Consider the following 25,388-nt stretch of genomic DNA (forward strand, 5'->3'; position numbering starts at 1 on the left):
AATTCAGGCTATATTAAAAACTACATTATCCAAAGAGTCTTCCTTTTTTTTTAAGGCAATAAGGTGTAAATTAAAGAATATTTAGCTACTATATCTAGCAGGTTCAGTAACCACATAGAGACCGCAACTTCGTTACAAAACAAAATAAAGCGGTAAAATTAGGAGTTTAGAGTTATCCCCCCTGGCAGCTGAAAGGATCGGTTTCTGCGAAGAATGTCTTTGATTCGGGTTGGAATCTGCGCTGGGATGACGGAGGATGTTGTCCAATCATTGAATACAGCAAATATACGGAACCTTGTGGAGTTTATTGATGCAGAACTGGAAGAATTAGTTCACACGTCAGGTATATCTTACAAGGTAAGATGAAAGTATAAACACACGTTCGCTTACACACACACGAAGGACCTTCCACACCAGCACTTAACTTTCTGGAAATAGTGGTCAAATTACCCTGAAAATACATTATATCACCATAAATACATAAAGGACGCCCGCGATAATGTAGTCCTGCTATACTTAAAAACACGGGATAATCTTATCTTCCGGTTGTTAAACAACAGCAACAACGTGTTTGGCTGCCTTTACTAGGGTCGTCCTTTATAAATTTCTCTCTGCTTCTCTCTTTAACTACTTTAGTCTTTTATGGAACCAATTTCGAATTTATAATCTTAACAGATTTGATCACATGTGCATTTCGTTGTTGTGTGGATCCAGGCCAGATCTAATCGTGTCCCAATCATTTAAAATATTCCGTATTTACTCATTTTGTCTTCTATTCAGACGTGTATCTCGGACTACGTTATTTAACGTCTCCTTTCTTTTTTTTTTAAATAGACGTTAGTATGTGACTTGAAGAACTTGGCTACCATTTCTAATAGGACTAGCGACCACGAGGATGTGTTCTAATTTACAAAATATAATATGTATTGAATGTATCTTGTTTTATAGCTCTACGTTTATATACACTGATGGATGTATACAATACCATACACTCGGATCATCTCGAAGCAAATTTAATTTTCTTTCACATGTGCCACGCCGCAGCACATCAGCAAATAGACTTCACTCTATTTGTATATAAATCCCAGACCAGCGATTCATTTCATTTTGCGATGATCCAAGTACATGGTTAATACTTTGAAATGTATTAACTGAGGAAGGTATTGCATAATGGGTTGTATTTCCTATTATATATTACATCGATCTCACATGTGCATATTAAATGCTTTCAAAATATCATTATTTGGTTTGACTTCATTGTTACAAGCTGATGTATTAATAGGAAGATAGATATAAGAGGAAACAAGAAAAATAAAACAGCATTACTGATTCTATGCTTTTTATATTTCTTTGAATTGGTTACAAGACTGATTGAAGTGCTGAGAGTTTTGTGTATGGCGCTTATCGAATTGCCTTAAAATCCAAGGGCTTGTGACAGTGTGAATTACATTTAGTTACTAATCTCGTTACAAACAGTATTTTTAATTATTGGAATTTCTGTCTTTGTTCTGCAATTATAGGAATTGGTGGCTTTAAGAAGAGTTGTACTTGCTGAATTCTCAGCTTTCCCACTGCAAGCATCAGACATTTATCGAAAACTCATAAAATCAGCAGCCATCTTGTGTACAGGTTGTGTCAGGTAAATTGTGCATTTCCATAAAACTTCTGAGACTCATTTCCTCTTAGAAGGAAGCTGGCAGTAGTTTCCAGATCTACGTGGGTCACTGTCAGACCAGACCAGAGTCCAGCAGTTATTTTAGTTTTGGTGGGTGAGAGGAATTAGCTGATCGGCTTTTATTGAAATAAGGCAGCAAACTGGCGGAATTGTTAACAATGCCAGGCAAAAGGCTCAGCGCCGTTTCGTCTGTCTTTATGTTCTGAGTTCAAATTCTGTCAAGTTTGACTTTGCCTCTCACCCTTTCAGGTATGGATAGCATATGTACCAGTTGTGTACTGGGGTCAAGGTAATCGACTTACCCCCCACTGCCCCGAAATTGCTGGCCTTGTGCTGTAATTTGAAAGCAATGTTTCTTATCTTTGGCAGAATCGTTAGCACGCTGGAGAAAATGCTTAGCAGCAGTTCATCTGTGTCTATGTTTTGAGTTCAAATTCCACTGAGGTTGACTCTGCTCTTCACCCTTTCATTAAAATAAGTACCAGTTGAATACTAGGGTTAATGTAACCGACTCAGCCCCTCCCCTTAAATTGCTGGCTTTGTACCAAAATTTGAAACCAATGTTTCGTCGAAATAAATGGTGGTGGATAGATGTGGGACAAGTTTAGTTGTGGTGAGAGTGACAAGAAGTTGTATAACCCTAGGTTTGTCTGAATCCAGCAGACCTATGATAAAAGACATTCTATCCATGATCATCTCATCTTTTCAGATATAGTTTATCTCAAACATTATCCAATAGTGATCCTTTATCTTTATTAAAACAGATGGCTTGAGGTATAATTGGGTGCTACTTCTAGTAGGTAGAACGACCCGTTAAAGGCTCCCTCATGTATAAACATTCATGATGTGGTTTTGTGTCTGTTTGTAGGTTGGACCAATTACTTGATGGTGGATTATACACAGGAGAAATGACCGAAATTGTTGGTAGCAGTGCTGTTGGCAAGACACAGGTTGGAACTTCTCTCTGGAGTTGTCTTTTAAGACTCAATCACTCACATTCTGTTTTCAGACCTTCCTTCATGGTGCCTGGCTCTGCATTGGTTGCAACAATAAGGGTTCCAGTTGATCCGATCAACGGAACAGCCTGCTCGTGAAATTAACGTGCAAGTGGCTGAGCACTCCACAGGCACGTGCACCCTTAACGTAGTTCTCGGGGATATTCAGTGTGGCACAGAAGGGGGACAAGACTGGTCCCTTTGAATTACTGGTACTTCTCACTTTTAACTGCTGAGTGAACTGAAGTTACAAGAAATAGTGTCTTGCTCAAGGACACAATATGCTGCCGAGAATTGAACTTACAATCTTATGATCATGAGCCAAATACTCTGACCACTACCTCATACACTCACACACACACACACGCATGCGCGCACACGCACACACACAGCATGTACACATTGACACATGTAAATATGTAAAGTAAAAAAACGAATGATGATATAAGAGATTTTTTCTTCTTTCTATTTTTGTGTTTTGTTTCGATAGGTCTGTCTGAGTGTCGCAGCCAATGTTGCCAAGGAAACAAAACAGAATATTCTCTATATTGATACATCAGCTTCCTTCAGTGCTGAGAGGATCAGCGAAATGGTTGCTGTTGAAGATGAAGAAACAGAAGAGGTATATGTTTCTAGATTAGCACCAGCATCACTACAACTAGCAGCACAACAAAAATATTTGGACTTTAGGACCTCGTAGAGCAGTGTTTCTCAACCAGTCCTTATGATCTTTGAGGGTCCATGTAAAATTTATTGGCAATAAATTGGTCATACTTCTACGAGACACAAAATTTTTAATACAATTCCTGATAATATTGAATTATAAATGTGTAATAGGAATTTTTGTGATATACATGAATGGCTGTGGAGGTCCAGCAGAGTAAAAGAGGAATGAAAGGGGTCCACAAGTAAAAAAAAAAGGTTGAGAACCTCTGCCCTGGTGCGTCAAACAAATGAAGGTCTGTGATAAGAAGTCAATTTTGGGGTTTCATATATATATTGCTCTGCTTTTATGTCTGTGAATCCCAAACCGATATTTACTGGCCCCCTCATTCTCCATCTCTAAACATCTGTCACACTGTTCTCACTTACCTACCCACTCACCCACCTTTTCAGTCCCTCTGTCCATATTCCTCTTTCCCATATTCACATTGCACCTATTTGTGTGTGTGTGTGTGTGTGTGTGATGAGAAAATCAGCTGTGAATGTTCCTTGTGTTATGTTGTTGTCTCCCTTTTCTTTCTGTTATGTTTTCGTCTGGTTTCCATTTGCTTTTTCTCTTCTCCGTCTAACTTTTGAAATTATCTATCTCTCTCTCTCTCTCTCTCTCTCTATATATATATATATATATATATCTATATATCTATATATATATATATAGAGAGAGAGAGAGACAGATAGATAGATAGTGGTTGGCATTAAAAAGGGCATCCTACTGTAAAAACCATACTAAAACAAATGCTGGGACTTCACACATTTCTCTTACCGGTTGGATTGAGATCATCCTCTTCATGCTAGCATGGAATATGACCCCTAAGTGATTTATATATATGTATGCGTGTGTACGTGTGTGCGTACATAGTCTGTTAATGCCTCAGTGCTTTTTTTTCTTTTTCCTGTCTTTTAGAATCTGAAAGCTGTTCTCGGTCATATTCATTGTGCCAAAGTATTTAATGTGTTTGAATTATTTGAAGTCCTGGAAACCACAAGACAAGAGTTAATTAAACAGGTAACGGATTTTTAGCTGGTCAAGAATTAATCTTGTTTTTTTGACCAATGCCTGTTGTTACAGTCAGCTCTCCCTCTGCACCTCTCTACCCCCTCAAGTGTCCCTTTATCCATCTGTCTGGTGGAGCCTCACTTTGAAGATTCCAACACTCAGCAGTTGGTGATTAACCCCAGGTAAGCCTTGTTGAAACAGATTTATGGGCTAAGGCATTCCAGCCATGACCATTCCAGTTTTTTTAACCCAAACATTTTGGATTACTTTATGCAACGTATGCTTTTCTTTTTTCAAAACAGTGATTTGAGGGAGACTTGTCTGCTATTTTTAGCAAGTTAAATTTCGACATACAGGCAACTAAATTTTAGAATGTTGAAGCGATTCTCATTTAAATTCACTGTGCTGAAGTATTTAATGTGTTTGAGGGATTTTAAGTCTTGGAAACCACAAAACGAATATTTATTTTATTGACAGGCATGGCTCTGTGGTAACAAGCTTGCTTCCCAACCACACATGGTTCTAGGTTCAGTCCCACTATGTGGCACCTTGGGCAAGTGTCTTCTGCTATAGCCTCGGGCCGACCAAAGCCGTGTGAGTGGATTTGGTAGACGGAGACTAAAAGAAGGCCGTCGTGTGTGTGTGTGTAAATATATATATGTTTGTGTGTCTTTATAGATGAGGTTATGAGAAGAGATACTTGCTCAAGGTACCATGAAAGGAGATACTTGCTCAAAGTGGCAAGGAACCATGGTGTGAACTTTTGAATCATGTAGCCCTGCATCCACCCATTTGTTGTTGATGTTTATCCCAGGTTAGCCATAATCTCTTAAACCTATGATTAAAGATGCTCCAGCTATGACCATCCCATTTTATTGTCAGACATAGTATATCTAGGACTACATTATCTAGTGTGTCTTTTGGTGGTGGTGTTTTGGCTTAGCCAATGGTCAATCCTGATCTTGCAGATTTATGATCAATGTAACCCTGACCTTTGACCTTTGCATATTTTATTTCAGATTCAGTGTATCTAGCTCTACATTATGTAAAGTGTCCTTCTTTTCTTATCACTTTAAACGGACATTTGGCTGCTTTTTCCAGCAGGCCCAGCAACCACATACAGGCTCCCTTGGTGGTGTGTTGAGTTTTTAGTATTTAAAAAGAAAATTATGTCCCTTCTTATTTATTTATCCATTTCTTTTCAGAATTCCAGTTTCTTCAGTGGTCTTCGGTTAATTATCTGTGACAGTGTCTCAGCAGTTCTCTCCCCTCTCGTTGGAGGACATCAGACTCAAGGTAGGTAGACAAGCAGTGGTTTTTTTTTTTGGCTATTATAGCTTCAGCTCAAATCTCTCTGTAGATGTTTTACTTTGGTCAGCACTCTGAGTATTCTTCATAACCATGTTAGTTAACCCTGCACCTAGTCTCCACACTCCTCTGCTACTCCCTGGACTGTTCTTTAGATAGTCAATGCCTACAATGGTCTACTGTTAATTAGTATATTACTGGAATTAGCTACAAACACTTCAACAGTACCTTGGGGGCTCATTTCATCATCATCATCATCAGTTAATCTCTGTTTTCAATCCTAGCATGGATTGGGATGTGTGAAAGGGGCTGGCAAACCAGAGAAGTACATAAGGCCCGACTTGTCTGCTTTGGTAAGGTTTCTAAGGCTGGATGCCCTTCCTAATGCCAACCACTTTAAAGACTGTACTGTGTGCTTTTTACATAGCATCGGCACTGGGTTCATTTACTAATTAATTATGCTCTTAGTTAATATACTACAGCTGTAGCCACTACATTCCTATACAGGAGTTCACCACTCTAATCAGCCATTGTACAACCATTATACTTTCAGACTCACATCATACCACCCAACCACTACATAGTCACAACACAGCTTCTCATATTCTACATTCCTACACAGGTACCGCGCTCCTATCAATCAGATGTCTCCTCACAACCCCTGCACCACTGCAAACAATGACCACCACTCCTACATATTACACCACACCACTGCAATCAGCCACAACGCTCCCCCAGTCACCTGCCACTCTCCCTCTGCATTCCACTACGCCATCACCTTCACACTATTGTTACACAACTTCCACTACATCACTAGCAACTGACCTCCTCCCCCCAACACTACATCTAACACCTTCTGTGGTTACCATTTGATTTCAGGTTACAGTCTGTTGGTCCAGGTGGCCCAGAAACTGAAGGCTCTCGCTCTTGAATACTCCCTGGCTGTGTTGGTAGGTGCCCTTTGTTCAGTGATCTATTTCTAGCAAATTGTTATGACCAGTTCAAGTAACAGTGTTATGACTTCCTTGTGTTCAGGTCAAAAGACAGGATGATGGCCTCAGAATCATTAGTTTTGTTTTTATGTTTTGGTCAAGAAGTAAAGCAGTGCCTGTGACCCTGTACTGGACTCTATGATTGGACTCTATGATTGTTGGGAGGGAAGGAGGAAGATCTTCTCAAACTGTAAACCTAGCCTGAATGCATGCAACAAACTAGAATCTGCTGAAGTAACCCAAGGTGGTTGGTGGTGGTGGTGGGGTTGATGGATGAAGTCCACTACTCAGCTAGGCTGTGGCTGTGGTGGGATTTGAACTTAGAAAACAAATAGCTGGAACAAACACAGCCAGGCATTCAGTCTGCTGGATTTAGCCAATCCTCTCCTCTGTGTTGGTCCTTTTTTTAACGGACCTCAAAAGGTTGAAAGCTCAAGTTAACCTTGCAATATGGCATTGAAATTTTTGTTGCTTGTGACCTGGTCCCATACAATGTTGTCAGTGTTCAGGTCACAACTTGGAGTGACAAAATTTTTGACTCCAAGAAATCAATGTTTTAAATGAAGCAAAACAGTCTTTGTGGTTTCTGAATGGCTTCCATGCATTTTCCACTCTGCAATTGTTATCTATTTCTTGATTTCACTTTATACTTGTCTCTCTATTTTTCTCTCTCTCTGTCATTATGTCTCTCTCTCTCTTTGTATTTGTGTATCTGTCTTTCTTTTTGTCTGTCTGTCTCTCTCAATCTGTCTGCTTTGTCTCTCTCTCTCCTCACACATTCTGTTTAATCCTCCACCAGGTGACCAACAATATAATTGGATCTGACCAGAGCCGACCAGTGGCCAGTCTAGGCAGGACATGGCAGTCTGTGCCCCACAATCGACTTCATCTCAACAGACAAACTGCAGCTCCATCCAATCTTGGTCAACTGGTTGGTTCCATCACTATTTTGAAGAGTTGTCGTCAGGTAAATCTCCCAGATTGTCTCGTCGCTCCTGACCCTTCTCCCCACCCACACATCATTGATAGTGTTGTTTAGTCCCAGGTCAACTCTGATACAACCCTTCCCCCCCAGCTGTAGACAACCCCCATCTTTGTAGGAGTATATCTAAGACTACTTTACATCTAAGACTATTTTACTCATTTTCTTTTTGAGCGATAGGATTGTTTTGGGGGAAGCTTTAGCTGTTGTTTCTAGCAGGTTCTGTGACCATAAAACGGCTCCTTTGCAAAGAAACTGTATAGTTTAGTTCCCGGATATAAACTTCCATAGGTTCTCATCTATGTTGAGTCACTGTTCATATTGATAAGGGTTTTGTATGTTCCTTTTTTCCTGGTCCCAATTAACACTGCTGACCCTTGTGGAATCCGCACTCTGCTCATCCTTATGGGCTCCAACAGGAGCGTATTTTCTGCTGGTGCTCCAGCATGGCTTTGGTTGTGTTGTTTAAAATGAAACAGGAAACTGAATAACTCTAGATAAGTGGGTTTTGGCATATTTAATAGGTTTTAAAGAACTAACTAGAAATACATATAAGTAGAGAGATATATGTATAGATATACATAACTGCGTGTGTGTGTAAGGTTACACTTACACAGGTACATTCGTGTTAGCAATAAAACCTCAGATTTGAAGGTAAGTTCCTTCTACTATACAGTGGCCCCTCTTGATGCTGTAGCTCAACTAATAATATTAGAAGTTCATTATTTTGTGCTTTTTACTCTCTACACTGTAGTGGTTCCTCTTGATAGCACAGCTCAACCAATAATGTTAAAGGCCCATTTTTGCATACTGTGAAGAGCACCTGGTACACTGTGTAAAGTGATTGGCATTAGGAAAGACATCCAGCTGTAGAAAGCATGTCAGAACAGACTGCTAAAGCCAGTGGGGCCACCAGGTTGTGCTATGAAAGCTGATGACACCTTAGTCCTAACACTGTTATGTTTAGTGAAAAAGATATCATTAACAATAAATGTATCTATTTTATTTGTATTTTCAGCCAACTGGAATGTCTACAGAGTTTGAGATTTCTTCATCTGGTCTTCAATGAAATGAAAGGAAAAGTCAAAGCAATGCTTACTGGAATCAAATTTTGGATCTTTGAATTCAATGGAGTTGTTAATTTATACTTAACAGCTTGTGGTTTTGTATGACACTGTGTCCTTATGACAGGAAAACTCTCTGGAATACTACAGATGAGATGAGAGTGGTGCAAAGAATTTATTCTTCACCCTTACTGGGGTTTATGTACCAGTCATGTACTGGGGTAATGAATCTCAAATAATGAAGCTCAGGGAACACAACCTATTTATCTGACCTGGCACACAAATAGATAATTTGGCTTGTTAAACCGGTTTAGACTTTATCCACATTTGATAATATTTCATATTTCACATAGAAATATAAATTGTAGCATTTTTCAAAACAAGTGCCTTTAGAAGGGATAGTGTTTCTTCATGTAAAATATTTGTAAATGAATTTTGTGTTTGGAATATAAAAGTGTATTGTAATATGAAATATGAACAGTGAATTATGGAACACTGTGAAGTTTAAACCATTGTGATATGTGAGGTACTGTGAAATGTGAAAGAAAGTGTAATATGAAACATTTTTTACATATTTCATTATTTGACAATGTTATATATGAAGAGACACTGTGAAATATGAAACACTGAAATACAAGGTACTGTGGAATATGAAATATTATGGAAATATGAAAGACTCTGAAACGTGTATTATTGTAAAAGCAGTGCCAAAGTTGACACACTGTAAAATATACAATGGTGTATATTCATAAAATATGCAATCTGTACATAACTGAGACCCATTTGTTATTCTCAAACCCAAATCTTTCAGATTGAAAACCTGGAAGGATGAATGATTTTTTTTTTCTCTTCATTAAGAGTATGGGTTTACATCAAGAGTATATGGACTGTGGCCATACTGGGGTACCACCTTCTAGAGTATAGCCAATTATGTTGACCACATTACATAAAATATAATGGCCTTGATAAAATGAAAGGCAAAATGGACTCGGATGTGAATTTAGAATATAAAGAGGAGAGTAGCCAAATATCACAAGGTATTTACTTTGACCATTTACCAAAGCAGTCTGACCATCTACCAAAGCAGTTTGACCATCTATCAAGGTGGTTTTCAAGTTGCACTCTACTATTATCAAGGTAAGTTTGTCTTCAATAAAGGTACAGGTATGGTTGCATATCTAGATGATTTGGGGGTTCACTTCTACTTCATGGTACCTCAGACATGTGTCTTCCACTAAAACCTAGCTCTAACTGTTGTCTTGTGGGTGAATATGGCAGATGGTAATCGCATGGAAGCCTGGTTTATATTTATGTGTGCCAGAGTGTGTACACGTTTGTGTTTGCCTTTCATCGTTAATGACCTGTGTTGTTTTGGTTACCCTTATAACTTAGCAGTGTGACATAATCCAACCAATAGATTAAATACCAGGCTTACAATAAATTCCGGGGTTGATTTGATCAAATATACCCTTCTAGGCGATGCCCCAGTTTGGTTGCAGTCCTGACTGAAGTAAAAGAACATGCCAATTCATTTGACAAAAACTGTTCAAGGCAGTGCCCCAGCATGGCTGCAGTCTAATGACTGAAACAAGTACAATAAGATATTTGCCATAAACGTATCACTGTCATCTTTATTTCATAATCTTTACTGAAATTCTATTTGACTTTCTTCATAGAAAGGAAGAGAGAGACTACTCTTACCTGTTGTGCCAGAGTTGATTGCTGTTCTTCAGCCGCTCCAACACATCGCAGTTGTCCAAACATTGAAACCCTTCTTGTAAAACATGCACTGATTCACAGAGACAGACCTCATGTGACATCGAGAGACACACTGCCTTGTTTATACTCTTGGCTACTCCAGGACTCAGATCAGCAACAGCTGAAAGATCAGATGTACTGGTAAATCTGTGAAAATTCAAGTAATACTCAATGCAAGACAATGCAATTCAAAAGCTGAAATATATATATATATATATATATATATATATATATATATATATATATATATATATATATATATAGCTACTAATCAATAAAATGTATCAAATTTACAGTGTTTAATCAGCTAAAACAGATCGTCAGAGGCAGAAGTAGAAATAAGATGCCTGCCATCTGTACCTTGTCTTCAGACATGTGGTTTCTACTTGTCAATTAGATATCATTGTGTGAGGAACTGATGTACACACACACACACACACACACACACAAGAGAGAGAAGTGGTTTTATGTGATATTTTTTTCTCAATTTACAAAAACTTTACATTTTTGGGGTTTTTTTCTGTTTTTCTTTTTTTTTCTTTTAGTTCATCGTTTTTGATTGTTTTTATTAGATTTTAAAATTTTTCATAGACTTCTGAAGTGTTTATTGTGGTTTCTCTCCTAAATATATTTTACAAACTAAAATCAATTTATTAAGAAGTGAAATTTAAAATTGTATTTTTATTGTATGCTATGTGTGGTTGCCTTGATATCATCTGGAAGTTGTTATTGGTGTATGTGTGTATATATATATATATATATATATATATATATATATACTGTATATATATACTGTATATTATAAATGTGCATATGTATGTATGAATAACACACACACATATATATGTGTATAGGATATGTATAAGTGTAAAGGATATATATATGTGTATGTATGTGTGTATAGCATATATATATATATATATATATATATATATATATATATATATATCATCATCATCATCATCATCATATACGTGGTCTGATCAATAAGTATCCTGACTGTTGTTATAGTAATGAAACTAAAGTACACAGAGTGAAGCCACATGGCACAGATTCTCCTTGAACTCTGCTGTGCACGCGTACTAAGTTGTAACGTTCTAGCTTACTTCCGCTGTTTACAGCAGTGCTTGTAAGGAACGTGTGTAGCGTGTGATGGTCGCATTGGCCGTGACAGAGAAAGTTGAGCAGAGAATCTGCATCAAATTTTGCCAAAAGCTTGGTAATACCTGCTCAGAGGCCTACGCAAAGTTTTCAAAGTGTTTTCATCGTTCTCAACACAATCAAGGAGATTTTGTGCAACTGAAACCCAAGTGTTATTTTGGTCAGCTGAAAGCAGTTTTGCCACAAACTTGGCATTCGTGCGTCTCAAACCCAAATCTTCAGGGATAATGGACTGAACTGAACCGTAACTAATCTGAACATCCTCTAATAACACACGGATAATAATTCGACGATTTACCCTCACAGTTGAACGCACATCTGTGATGTTTTTCTGAGTTCTGCTGGAGGCGGCTCTCCCAGAACGTTCATCAATATCGAGATTTTTCGACCATCTTGGAAACATCTGAACCACTCGTACACTTGTGTGCGGCTCATACACTCCTCTCCATACACTTTCTGCAACTTTGCGTCGGACTCTAAGCAGGTATCACCATGGCAGCTTTCCCTGTCATGGTCAATGCGATGTTCACTCGCTACACACCTCCCTTCGAAGCATTGCTGTAAATAGCGGAAGTGAGCTAGAATATTAAAACTTTGTGCGCATGCACAGCAGAGTTCAAGGTCAATCTTTGCCAAGAGGCTTCACTCTGTCTGCTTTAGCTTCGTTGCTATGGCAATAGTCAGGATACTTATTGATCAGACCTTATGTATATATATATATGTATTTGTTGATAATATATATATATATATATGTGTGTGTGTGTGTGTGTGTGTGTGTAGGATATAGTGTATAGGATATATACATGCATGTGTGTGTATAGGATATATATTTATGTGTGTGCATAGGTTATATATGTGTGTATAGGATCTAGGTATTTATGTATGTGTGCATAAGCTATATATGTGTTTGTGTATGTGTGTATAGGAGATATATATACATCCTTGTGTGTATGTATGTATGTGTATATCCATATAAGTTTTTATGATATACGCTGAAATTGTTATCAATGCAATAAAGGCATTTAATTTGGCCAATTAAAAATACGTCAGACATTTGGTGAATATAAACTAACAAAAAGCATACAAAAATAAACCTATATCAGCCTCTCTTCAACTTGATTATTTTTATCAGCAGTCTTCGTTTTATTGCTTATTTCACTGCGTTGTTGACTCTTGCAGCTCTCTCTGAGTACTTTTCGTATATAATTTAGTTTCGTTTTGCTTCTCTCTCTCTCTCTCTCTCTCTGTCTCTCTCTCTTGTATTTAATATAGTTTAATCATGTATACAAGTATGTTCAGTGTTTAATGGTCTTGTTTCCTCTATGTTACGCATACTTGTAAATGTTGTAATTTCGATTATAGTATATCCCAACATAATAATATTTAATTATTCCCACGATGCCTAGTATTTTGAGACTGTTTTTGTTTTCACATCCTTCTCCGACCCCTCCCCCATTCTGGTTGTCTCTATTTCCAGATTTTTTATCGCTGGTTAATTTTTCTCTGTTGTAATTGCTTCTTCAGTTGGGAACTTCCTTCCCTCTAGTCTATGCTAACAATATCTGACCGATTATCTTTTTATTTCTTTGTCTGGCTAGAATATGTTTATTCGGTCATTCTTCTTTGCTTTTTTCCTACATGTTTATACCAATTTGTTTTTTCTTAGTGTTTCATAATCTTTGTGTAATTTACCTGTTAGTGTACTCCTTGTGTATTAGTATCGGGGGGCAAAAAAACCCACCATGTAGCACATTGTTTCTTCCAAACGTTTACATTTTATGCAATTACTCTATTCTAATTAATTCGATGAATTTTTTGTGATTTCTAATTAGGATCTAGTGCAATGATCAAGAATCATTCACTCACAGTTTCCATTCCTGCCCTCAGCTAATACTTCGAGTTTTCTGTAATTCAATTCCGTCAGTTCCCCCCCTCCCCCCATCGCTTTATCATTGCATTCTGTCGATCCGTTTTTAGCTTCCTGCAATTTCTGCTGTTATTTCGTCTTTTTCCTTGGAGCTGTTCAAAGCTTCAGCTTCAAAAAGTGCTGAAAGATCTTTATTGCAGCCGACACCACATTAATGATGCCAGTAACAAAAGCTACAAATATCGACGGCGACTGCATTAAAGAGCGTGCAGCTACAGTCGCAGCGGTTGCAAGAATGGAAGCAGCACCGAGGAAATATCAGATGACTCTAAAAAGACTTACTCATGGAAACATCCACGACAACATCCATGGAAAGGAAATATCACCTGTCCATCCAGAGGAACAAAATAAATGGTCCTTCTCACTTTCTTAACTTCTTATCCCACATGGCCGTATTAAGACGTCTCTTTAGATGCAGTGGCCCCTGATCAACGACCTCGGTTCTCTAGATATAGATGTGATGGCTTTCAGTGAGACCAGAATTTCCGGGGCACAAGCTTTTATGCAAATTATTTAGCGGCGTTTCTTCCAGTTCTTTGCGTTCTGAGTTCAAATGCTGCCGAGGTTGATTTTGTCTCATCGTTTCGAAGTACCAGTTGAGAATTTGTCCCTTGCACATCTTGTACGAGTTGAAGCGACGATCCTCATTCAGAGCCAGTGTCCTGGTGGCGACAGCAACGCCCATCTCTCTCGCCAAAGCCCGCATACCCATACCCGAATCTTCCATCACCTTGTCCTGCAGTTATTAGATGAATTCGGTCGTGCGGACACAGCCAGAACGCCTGATGTGTCCCTTCCTACGGACCACGGCTTCGTAAACTCCATTGCTGTTGTCTATGCCGCGTCTTACAGCATTTACAGTGTTCACAAAGCACTGAGCAGCGGTCGTGATGCTTACATTTTGATACCAGCTGCCAATCCTCACGATCCAAGTAAATCTTTTCCAATATGGCTTCCAGTCCTCAATGACAGCTAATTTTTCCTCAACTACAATCTTTATCTTTATGCTTTCCAGCGCCGTTGACTATTCATTAATATATCAAACTGTTCCTGAAAAAAAAAAAAAGGAGACAAAAAAACTGTCAAACGTCCGAATACACTGTATACACACATATATATGTATATATGTATGTGCATCTCTTTCTCTGTCTGACTGTCTGTCTACACAGACATACAGGCACACACACACACACACACACACACACACACACACACACACACACACACACACACACACAGAGTAATACAGACCTCTGTTTTTTACATGGTATATTATGTTATATTTGAATTGTGGTTTTCCTCACGGTCTTATGGGAGTTGGTGGTACCGAGGATGGTGGTGTGCACAAAGGTGTCTGTGTTTATGAGTGGTAATGGGGGTTGATGGTGGCAATGGTTCTGGTGGAGATGTTCGTGGTGTTTTTGTTGTTGGTAGTGGTGTGTAGATGTTGGAAGAGGATGGAATAGTTGACCAACCAAACAGTGAGATTATGGTTCGATGTAAGAATTAATGGCTTATCAGGTTTCCAATAATAACAGACGGTCTATATTTTTTCAAGGTGGTGGTGGCGGTGGCTGTGGTGGCGGTTAGCAGGTGGATGTGGTCATGGTGGTCAGAACGGTGGTGTTTGTGTGGTTGTGGTGTTGGTGGTAGTTGTGGTGGTTGTGAACTTTGATTGATAAAAATCTACCTTTTCCAGAAACGAATTGATTCGGTTCCCTTAATTCCTGAAATTATATCATCACCAATTCTCCACCTGAACCGAAATCGTGTGACTTGAGTTAGATTATCTGAGGATCAATTTCATCAAAACATCTTCAATAAAGATGGAAATGCTAAGTTGAGAATTGTCTGGTTGACTGATTGGCTATTTTGACATTTGGCAGGAACGATGTAGAATATATCTTTTATCTTTTACTTGTTTTAGTCATTTGATTGCGACCACGCTGGGGCACCGATTTCACGAATATTTTCTCGAATGAATCGAACCCAGTATTCTTTTAAAGCCTGTCGGCCACTTTTGAGGGACGGTTGAGTTACAAGGATGTTAACACACTAACACCGGTTGTCAAGCGGAGGTGATGGACAACAGTGACACAACAACCCCCCGATCCATATATATATATATATATATATATATATATATATATATATATATATATACATACACATGTATATGTGTATGTGTGTCTGTATCTGTCCACGACGACGACTTGACAACGGGTATTGGTGCGTTTACGTCCCCCGTAACTTAGCAGTTCAGCAAAAGAACTGCTAAGCTTAAAAAAAAGTATAGGCTCGATTCATTTGACTGAAAAATTCCTCAAGGTAATGCCCCAGCATGGCTGTGGTCCAACGACTGAAACAAGTAAAAGATAAAAGATAAGATTTAACAAGAGGGGTTTTATGTAAAGGTTTTTCTATAAAGAATAGTGTTTGCCAATACATGAACGCAATAAAAGACAGGGAATGAACAAATAACGGGAGAGACTGAGTCCATAAATAATGATCATATAAGGAGATGAAAAATGATAATTGTTAAAGTGAAAATGAAATGGAAAACTAAATTTAAAAAAAAAAGATAATAAAATAATTGAAAATAGAAATAAAATAAGGCACCAAAGTAATAAGAGAAAATGCGAAAGTCGTAATAAAAAAGCCTAGTAACAGCAGTGATAAATGTAATAATAATAATAATAATAATGATGATGATGATGATGATGATGATGATGATGGTGGTGGTGGTGGTGGTGGTGGTGGTGGTGGTGGTGGTGGTGGTGACAATAGTGATAAACATTATAATAATAGTCATATAACAACAACAACAGCGATAACAATAATAGCCGTAAACAACACCAATAAAATTAGTATTGAAAATAGTTATAACAAGCTGACAAACAGAAACTGATAAAGAATCGAAGTAAAAAGCGAAAGCAAAATAAAGAAAATAAAAATTATTATAAAAGATAATAGAAAAAAAATTAAGATTAAAATATTTATGTACAACCATAAATAGACATTATTTAAAATGTATCTATATACGCAATATATATATATGTATGTATGTGTATAGGGCGCAGGAGTGGCTGTGTGGTAAGTAGCTTGCTTACCAACCACATGGTCCCGGGTTCGGTCCCACTGGGTGCCACCTTGGGCAAGTGTCTTCTACTATAGCCTCGGGCCGACCAAAGCCTTGTGAGTGGATTTGGAAGACGGAGCAACCAAAAAAAAAAAAAAAAATGAAAATGTAGGACCAGTAGTAAGCGTTCAGTGAATAGTCAATGCAGTACAGTGGCTGTGATTCTACGAAAGGGAGCGAGAGTTCAACTACAATAATGGACGGACACAGTCACGCGTTTTGGGGTAACGGGGAGAACTTCAAGGCCGGGTGAAATAATCACAAGTCGTCTTAGAAACCAACAGTGATGAAATGTTACAAAATTAGTCAACTATGAAAAGAAGGAACGCTGTACAAAATCAATCGCAACAGCGTGGGTTACATCCAAAAGAAAAAAGTATAGATTGCAGCCATGCTTGAAGAGTCGTCGATATTGTTAAGTGCAATAAATGTCGCGAAAGAGTCTGTAACATTCTGACTTGGTCATATGCCATAAACAGGGATATACTCCACGACAGTATAGATTATATAATCCACACACACACACACACACACACAGGTAAACAGACGGATAGATAATATACGTATACATCACACAAGGAACGTATTTAGTAAATAACCTGGATTAAATCGCTCAATCTGTCACAAGAAATCGGAAACCGAAAACTCTCGAATAAATATATACGGAAACGTAAGAAAAAACGTGATTAAGGAACAACTATCGATATTCAAGTTGACAAACACGTTGACACGTCTACAAATGTTTACGTTGATTTTACGGATTAGTTTACGATCTGTGATAAATATCAATTCGTGTACAGGGCACCATTTACGATGTGCTTCGGTGACATTAATAAGAGAGGCCAGGTGCGATTGATGGTTTGAAACGTTGGTTGTTAATTAGATAGGGTCTAGTGTTGTGGCGAGGAGGAAGTTGGATGTTAATCTTTTAAGAGATTCATGCGTCGACGGATGTTGAAATTATAAATGAATGGTTTTACACACACACACACACACACACACACACACACACACACACACACACACACACACACACGCGCGTGCCTGCATATTCTCATGAGAAGCGAGTGACGTAATTATTCGATATAACAGAAGTTTAGGACACAAACAAGTGTAGACATCCACTATGTGTGTATGTGTGTGTGTGTGTGTTTGCGTGTATTGAAAGGATGGTAATATCATGACCAGGCACTATGAATAAAAATATACTGAAGACAGAAAGTCGCAGTAAAATGTAATATTCCACCCCCACACTAATTTCTGTTATTTTCATCTACCGACCACAAGAAAGAAATTAGTTTCATAAGATCGTTTGAACAAAATATAAGCTGACTTGGCACTACTCATACATACATACATACATAATATATATATATATATATATATATATATATATATATATATATATACGCATAGATACACACGGATGCACGCACACAAACACACACACACGCCCACATAAAATTTCAGAGACTGAAACCAAAATGGCAACTACTGGCAATTCTTGGTGCCAAAGTCACGCAATACTGACTGCCATTAAAATACTGGATCATTAAACTGCCACCAGTTGCTCGAGTTGGCATCCGATATAATAATAATAATAATAATATATACATATATGTACATATATATACGTACATATATATTGGGTCATCCCATAAATAACGCGGTTTTTACAATTGCACAAACTAAAAGTCCGAGGGGGCGGGATAAATTACCTGCATCAATTTGCTATAAAAGCAGGGAGTAATTTTACCTTGTTCTTAGTTTTTGCCTTATTCGGATCTTTTTTAAAACGGGGGCCACATTTTTCATTAACGAAACACTTTGAAACTTGGAACACTGGTAGAATGTGTCATATAAAACATCTTTTTCTCTTAGTCTTCTTAAAAAAAAAAAGAAATCCATAAGTTATTCCATGTGAAAGTTGTATTTCTGTAATTTCAACCAATCACTGACGTCCATTCAGCCGATATACATTAAGTGCCGACTACATAAACAAACGATTCTGAAACAATTAACCCTAACCGTAGGGTTAGGGTTAAAGCAAATTTAAAATGAAAAAAGCAAATAAAACGAAGGTATGGAGATTAAATACGCTTTACATCGCTTAATCAGCCAAAGGAGTAAATATAAACAACTGAATACTTGTCAGTGATTGGTTGAAATTATCGAAATAAGACAATTTTTTACATGAAATAAATTCGAATACAAAAATATTTTTCTGTTCTATAACACAAAATAGATAAGTATACGAAGTTTGAAAGTCTTTCCGTACCAAAAACACTACGTAAAACATTAATGAAAAATGTGGCCCCCGTTTTAAAATAGATCCGTTCCCTTATTCTTAGTGCAAGTTTTGAAGAGTGCAGTTCGATTTTAACAGTTATTTTTCAAAGCTATAATAGAAGTGACAAATGTGCGCATTTTACTTTATGAGTTCAATAAAAACAACAACGCAACGGAAAGTGCGAGGAATATTAATGCAGTGTATGGGGATCGGACGATAAGAGTGAGCCAGTGTCAATGGTGGTTCCAGAAATTCCGATCCGGAAACTACAGCGTAGAAGATGACCCTCTTACTGGAAGACCTGTAGAGCTCGATGAGGACGTCTTGCAAACCCTGGTGGAACAAAATCCCATCGTAACTGTTGAGGAATTAGCAAAGAAGCTTGGATTTGGTCATTCAATACATTCATCGACACCCGCATGCCATTAGAAAAGTCAGCAAATTGGGTCAATGGGTCCCTCACAAATTTTCCAAGTCTAATCGCGTGCAGAGGGTGAATGTGTGCTCTTCTCTGCTGTCACGTCACACGAATGGACCTTTTTTGCACCGAATAGTGAATGGGTTCTCTATAAAAATGTCAAGCGCCGAAGACAGTGGGTAGGGAAAGGGAGAAACCCATGTAAGGTGTTGTTATCTGTTTGGTGGGATACGAAAGGTTTAGTCTACTTTCAACTTTTAAAGCCAAATCAAACAATAACAAAAGGAAAAGATACTGCGAGCAGCTTGAGTGGCTTAAATCAGTGCTAGGAGAAAAACGACCATCTTTGGTTTCGAAACGAAAGGTGCTCTTCCATCAGGATAATGCTCGACCACATAGAGCGAGGATGACATTCCAAAAGCTGGAGCACCTATCATCGGACATTGCCCTATCTAATTATCATTTATTTTGCATTCTTCAAAATTATTTGGATGGAAAAACTATTGTACTTGCTCCATTCTTCGTCGCCAGTAAAGAAAGAACATATATGATGCATTCCAAGATGTCTGTGTTGCCATGTAAACGGCCGGTTCACGCTATACGAATTGCCTTCATTTAAAAAATGCTTCCGTTTTCTAAGTTAGTTTTCAAAACAGATTTAAAGTCCATTTGTATTCTAACATTTAACCTAGGGTCATTTTCTTTGGTTCATCCATTTTTGTACCGAAATTAATTATTCCAGAAGTCTGAAAGAAAGAGACACTGAAAACAAATAAACTAAACAAAGTCTTAATTAAGGAGTTTTGTTCCTTTGGCTGATGAACTTTTTGTAATTTGTTAATATTTATTACGTATTTTAATGTCAGCGTTGTTATGGGAACTTTCTTCCTTTGTCTCTATATTAAACGGTATGAATTATTTTAGTAAAAGAAGTTGTTTTTAATGATTCGCAAACAAAAATAAATCAACAGCGTTTATGTTTATCTCTTTATCGTTTGTTGGGCTGATTTGAAACCTCAGCAACAGATGTCGGTCTCAAGAAGTCGACAGACATTTTACAAATGTTTAATGGTGGAAATCTAATTCGATTTTATGAGTTGATAATTTTATGAGGTAATTATTGATTGAAAGACGCATAAAACAGAAACGAATGAAGTCGAAATGGAATAAAGTCGGAGTATTTTTGTATTCTTTAGTTGTTTTGTATGTATTTCTTTGGTTCTATGGGCAGTGGTTTTTGTTGTTTGACTCCAGATCAATCCTATTTGCAGAAATGTCGAGTGGTGGCAGCCATATAATCAAATGCAGTTCCACCCATGACTATTCTGTGTTTATTCAGACTAATTTCATCTTGGAATACATCATACATGTCCTTTCTTTACTGGCGACGAAAAATGGAGCATGTACATCAATAAGAAGCAGCGTAAGGAATGGCTTAGCCCCGGTAAACAAGTGACACCGCGCCTGAAACAAGATCTTCATCCGCGTAAAACGCTGTTGTGCGTATGGGAAGAAATTATCCATTTTCTTTTTTTTTCTTCTCTTTTTTTATTCCTCTCTTCCTGTTTTCGATTTGACTTTACTAATACATTCCCTACTTTGAGGTCACTTTAAATAAAACCCTTGATTCAATAACACTGTGTACAGTTGGTCATAAAATAGTGAAGAGAAGAAAGAGATACGATTGAGACGGAAACACCTCGAACTAATCACTGATATTGGTTAGAATTTTTCGGCACCATGCCAGCTGTTTCGAGGGAGGGAAAAAGTTGATTATATCCACCCCTGCGATCAACTGGTTCCTATTGTGTCGTCTCGGAAGAGATGCTAAGCAAAGTCGACCTCGGTGGGATTTGAACTCAGAACATAAAGAAGGACGAAATGCCGATAAGCATTTCCCCCCGTCGTGCTAAACATTCTGCCAGTTCGCCGCCTTAAATAGATCATTGATGCTAAGAGGGAGACAGTGGGCAAAGAAACGTTGCTTTTGGGGCGGACATAACTGAGGTAACTTAATGTGGAATAGAAAATCAGCGCTGCAAAGAATACCTGGAACCTTTGAATCGCAGCATCACATTTTCTACATACATAATGATGAAGGACATATACAGAGTTAACATTTTCGAGAAAAACGAATCTATTTAAAAACGTAATGGTTTCACACACGATTTTCACTGATTAATTCTGACAAAACAGGAATAAGCTTAGACTCATTTTAAATAAAATACACGGATTTTATAATGACTCTGTGTTCGTAGTGTTTGTATGTATGTGCGTGTATGTATGTGTGTGTATGTATGTGTGTGTATGTATGTGTGTGTATGTATGTGTGTGTATGTACGCACGTATGCATGCATGTATGTATTTATGTATGTGTGTGTGTATGTGCGTATATACGCACGTATGTATGTGTGTATGTATGTATGTATATATGCATGCATGCATGTATGTTTTTATGTAGGTATGTATGCATGTACGTGTGTATGTGTGCATGCATGTATGTATGTGTGTATGTATGCATGTACGTATATGTTATGTATACATGCACGTATGTGTGTATATATGCATGTTTTCTGTTTTTAATTAAATTCGTCCTCTGAGGAAGGAAGGCATGTATGTATGTATGTATGTGTGTGTGTCTATATATGCATGTATGCATAAATATATGTATAATATACAAATATATATATGTATCTATATATAAATAAATGTGTGTTTGTGTGCATGTATGTATACACATTTATTTATAAATATGTTTTATAAACTACATATTTTGTATGATACTTTTGGAAGTTAACATAAATAAAACTCTATATTGATTATGGATTAACTAGGAGACACACCTGTAATTAATCGATACTGGTATATCTTAATTGAAGATATTATGGAACCTCATTAAAAGAGAGAACCAATCAATATTGAGGAATCGTCGTGTTCTTGTTGCTGTTGTTTTTATCAGGTTATGCTTCTTCTTACCGATTGTCAAAGGCGTTCCTGAAGTGACCATACCCTCTTTCTTTAAATCCTTTTCAGTAAATCTTCTTCTTCTTCTAAGCACTCGGCCCTTTAAAAGAGTAATCCCCCCATCTCGCTAAACCGTACCCTACCGGCCAACAAGCAGTGCCCATACATCGTGTGTGGCGGAGAATATTTACAACACTATCGTAGCTTCCAGTTTATATTTGAATTTACTCTTACGTATGCACCGTCGTGTCACACCAGCAAATGCTTTTCACACTTTGCATAGAGTCATAAACTAGAATCGCCTCCGACTCGTTTAGATTAGTTGATGCTAATAATCTACAAAAATGGCGAAACATCGATGCGCATTGCTCTTGAATGGGATTAAGGGTGAGTTGTCTTGCATGTCTATGAATTTCAAGTGTTTCAACACCCGGCACTTTGAGGGAGTCATTACCACCGCTCAAACCAACATCGGTTGTCAAACAGACACGAAGACACGCACACGTGTGTGTGCATATATATATATATATATATATATATATATGATTGGCTTCTTTCCGTTTCTGGCTACCAAATCCACTGAAAAAGGTTTGGTCGGCCCAAAGCTATAACAGAAGACACTTGCTCACGGTGAGACTCACTAGAACTGAACCCGGAACCATGTGGTTGGGAAGTAAAAGTTTTATTACACAGCCACATAGATACACGCACGCACGCACGCACACACGCACACATACATACACATGCACACACATTTCATTATTTCCCTTTGAATTTTCCTGTTTCCGAAGAAGAGCTGTGCTCGAAACATGAAACAACTACTCTCTTCTTTCTCTGAGCGTCATATTAATATAATACTTGTGCTACGTCCTCACGTTTGTTTGCTTTTTTCTTTTTCTCTACTTTTCTTTTGAATTTAATATATATATATATATATATATATATATATATATATATATATATATATATATTATATGCACAGATACAGGCATACACACGCATTTGTATGCATATGTATGTATATATGTATGTATGTATGTATGTATAGAGTATTTGAAAAATAGCGTATAAATATATGTTTTCTTCTCCCCATTAATTCATTAAACCAGATTTAACAAGATGAGATGCTAAAGTATGATATCACAGCAATAAAATATCGTACTTTATTTCAATATTACCAATTATCTAGAAGCATACTGTATTTAATAAGAACTTCTCACTTCATTAAGTCCGCCTCATCTCCGTCGATTTTATTGAACTTATCACCATAAACATGTCTACAACTCCGTATTTTGATAACTGTTTGAAGTTGCTGTGACCGTCAAATTAGTTATGGATGTAGTCTCAGTCAGACTCTTTATGCATTCGAAATTTGACTCTGCTATCATTATTGAGTCTTTCCATAAGCAAATGTTTGTTGTTATTTGTAACTTAACAAACGCAACACACACACACACACACACACACACACATACACACACACACACACACACACACACACACACACACACACACACACACACACACACACACACACACACACACACGCACACACACACACACACACACAAAACCACTTTAAAATAGGCGAGCATCAACCGAATAAAAGTGTCAGAACAAGTGTAGAATAATAGCAAAGTTAACAACAACAACAACAACAATAATAATATTGTAAAGATCAGCTACTCATCAATGCGATGATCTTAGAAGATTGTCACAAACGACACAAAAACTTGTCGATAGCCTGGGTAGACTATAAAAAAGCTTTTGATAGTCAACCACATAGCTGGATTAAGAAATGTGTGGAAATGTATAAAATACCGCCTACTCTGCTAAATGTTTTGTCTGGAAGTATGAGATCATGGAGAACCACACTAACTTTGAACAGTGCCAATGAATCTCTAAATGCTTGAGATGTAAACATTTCATGTGGCATTTTCCAGGGTAACACACTATCACCATTCCTCTTTTGTCCGAAATTAACTGATGTTGTGCGATTATAACTTTTTGGAAAATAGTAGGTCTACAGATGTGTAATTTTGTTTGTTACCTGTTTAATTTTCGGTGACTGGTGAGTCTATCTTCGTTTTGATTTTCTTTGTTAGTTTTCCGAGGTGGGATTTTACTCTCCCTTTTCACCTATTTTTGTTCTTTAATACCGTGTAATTTTATTTTTTTGTAATTATCCTCTTTCTTCTTTCTACGTTTACTCTGACTGTAGGTTTTCAGCTGCAATAATTATTTCTTCCTCATGGCTCGATGAAATTATGATATTGCAGATTAGTAACCGTTAAGGGACGAAGTATTTTCCCATCTATTTCTAGCAGTGAGTATAACATTATTCCGCTTGCTATCCCCATACTTTTGGCTGATAGTGCTTTGGAAACACAAACAATACGATACAATATACGTGGTACAACACATATTCTACATTCGCCATTATTATACGTAAGTTGTCCATAAAAACTAACTGGCAAAGGAGACTACGACGGGATTTAACCACAAAATTTAAATGATTGTAACTCAGTACCGCAAATCATTAAGTTTTTTGCTTTATGAGTTCCTCATATTACCATTCCACTCATGACCCTTGTAATAGTAATAATTTCTAAGATAATTCTACCACAAGCACAACACGACAAAATCAGTCCCATTGGCACCAGTAATTAACTGATATCTAAGCGATCGACGTCATCTATAATTGTTGTGGTCCGGCATATCATTCAGAAGAACATAAAGATTTTCTGTCGTGGCTTTCTTTTATATTTTATTGTTATCGTAAATGACTTTCTAAACCGACGTTGAAATGTGCAGATTATATACAATCAATTATATTTGATTTATATATTAACGCTTTCTGAGTTTTACAACTTTAACACAACCTGACATTTAATTCAAATATCGATAAATCATTGAATATTTCTTTTTTATATTTTTAAAAATATTTCCTCGAAAAATATCAAAATTGTTATTAATTATATTTTCGAATATCCCT

The 25,388-nt window shown here is 37.4% G+C and overlaps 1 protein-coding gene and 1 long non-coding RNA gene across 3 annotated transcripts in view; both read left to right on the forward strand.

Annotated features, from left to right (window-relative positions):
* The first annotated feature begins 13 nt into the window (after positions 1 to 13).
* Positions 14 to 9,508, forward strand: LOC106882537 (DNA repair protein RAD51 homolog 4). The gene is made up of 9 exons (XM_014933253.3): positions 14 to 357; positions 1,521 to 1,639; positions 2,544 to 2,625; positions 3,161 to 3,292; positions 4,298 to 4,399; positions 5,596 to 5,686; positions 6,578 to 6,648; positions 7,490 to 7,657; positions 8,691 to 9,508. Exons 1-9 carry the CDS (start codon positions 214 to 216, stop codon positions 8,739 to 8,741), a joined length of 960 nt encoding a protein of 319 aa, XP_014788739.1. The 5' UTR covers positions 14 to 213; the 3' UTR covers positions 8,742 to 9,508.
* Positions 9,509 to 9,651: 143 nt separating this feature from the next.
* The window catches only part of LOC149133151 (uncharacterized), a 139,114-nt gene continuing 123,377 nt past the window's right edge, over positions 9,652 to 25,388 (forward strand). Inside the window, exons 1-2 of one of the 2 annotated variants that reach the window (XR_016243536.1) lie at positions 9,652 to 9,873; positions 24,615 to 25,338. This is a non-coding gene — a long non-coding RNA (uncharacterized LOC149133151). Of the gene's footprint in view, positions 9,874 to 24,614; positions 25,339 to 25,388 lie in introns of those variants that run through there. The other variant, XR_016243537.1, reaches the window with a different exon arrangement.

Source organism: Octopus bimaculoides, chromosome 11, assembly GCF_046866305.1.
Source record: "Octopus bimaculoides isolate indiv1 chromosome 11, ASM4686630v1, whole genome shotgun sequence".
Taxonomy (NCBI): domain Eukaryota; kingdom Metazoa; phylum Mollusca; class Cephalopoda; order Octopoda; family Octopodidae; genus Octopus; species Octopus bimaculoides.

Bases quoted from the DNA above. Each gene is read 5' to 3' on its own strand.
- LOC106882537 (XM_014933253.3), top strand. From the start codon at position 214: ATGTCTTTGATTCGGGTTGGAATCTGCGCTGGGATGACGGAGGATGTT. The intron at 358-1,520 runs GTAAGATGAAAG...CTGCAATTATAG, and splicing joins CGTCAGGTATATCTTACAAG to GAATTGGTGGCTTTAAGAAG. The intron at 2,626-3,160 runs GTTGGAACTTCT...TTGTTTCGATAG, and splicing joins GTGCTGTTGGCAAGACACAG to GTCTGTCTGAGTGTCGCAGC.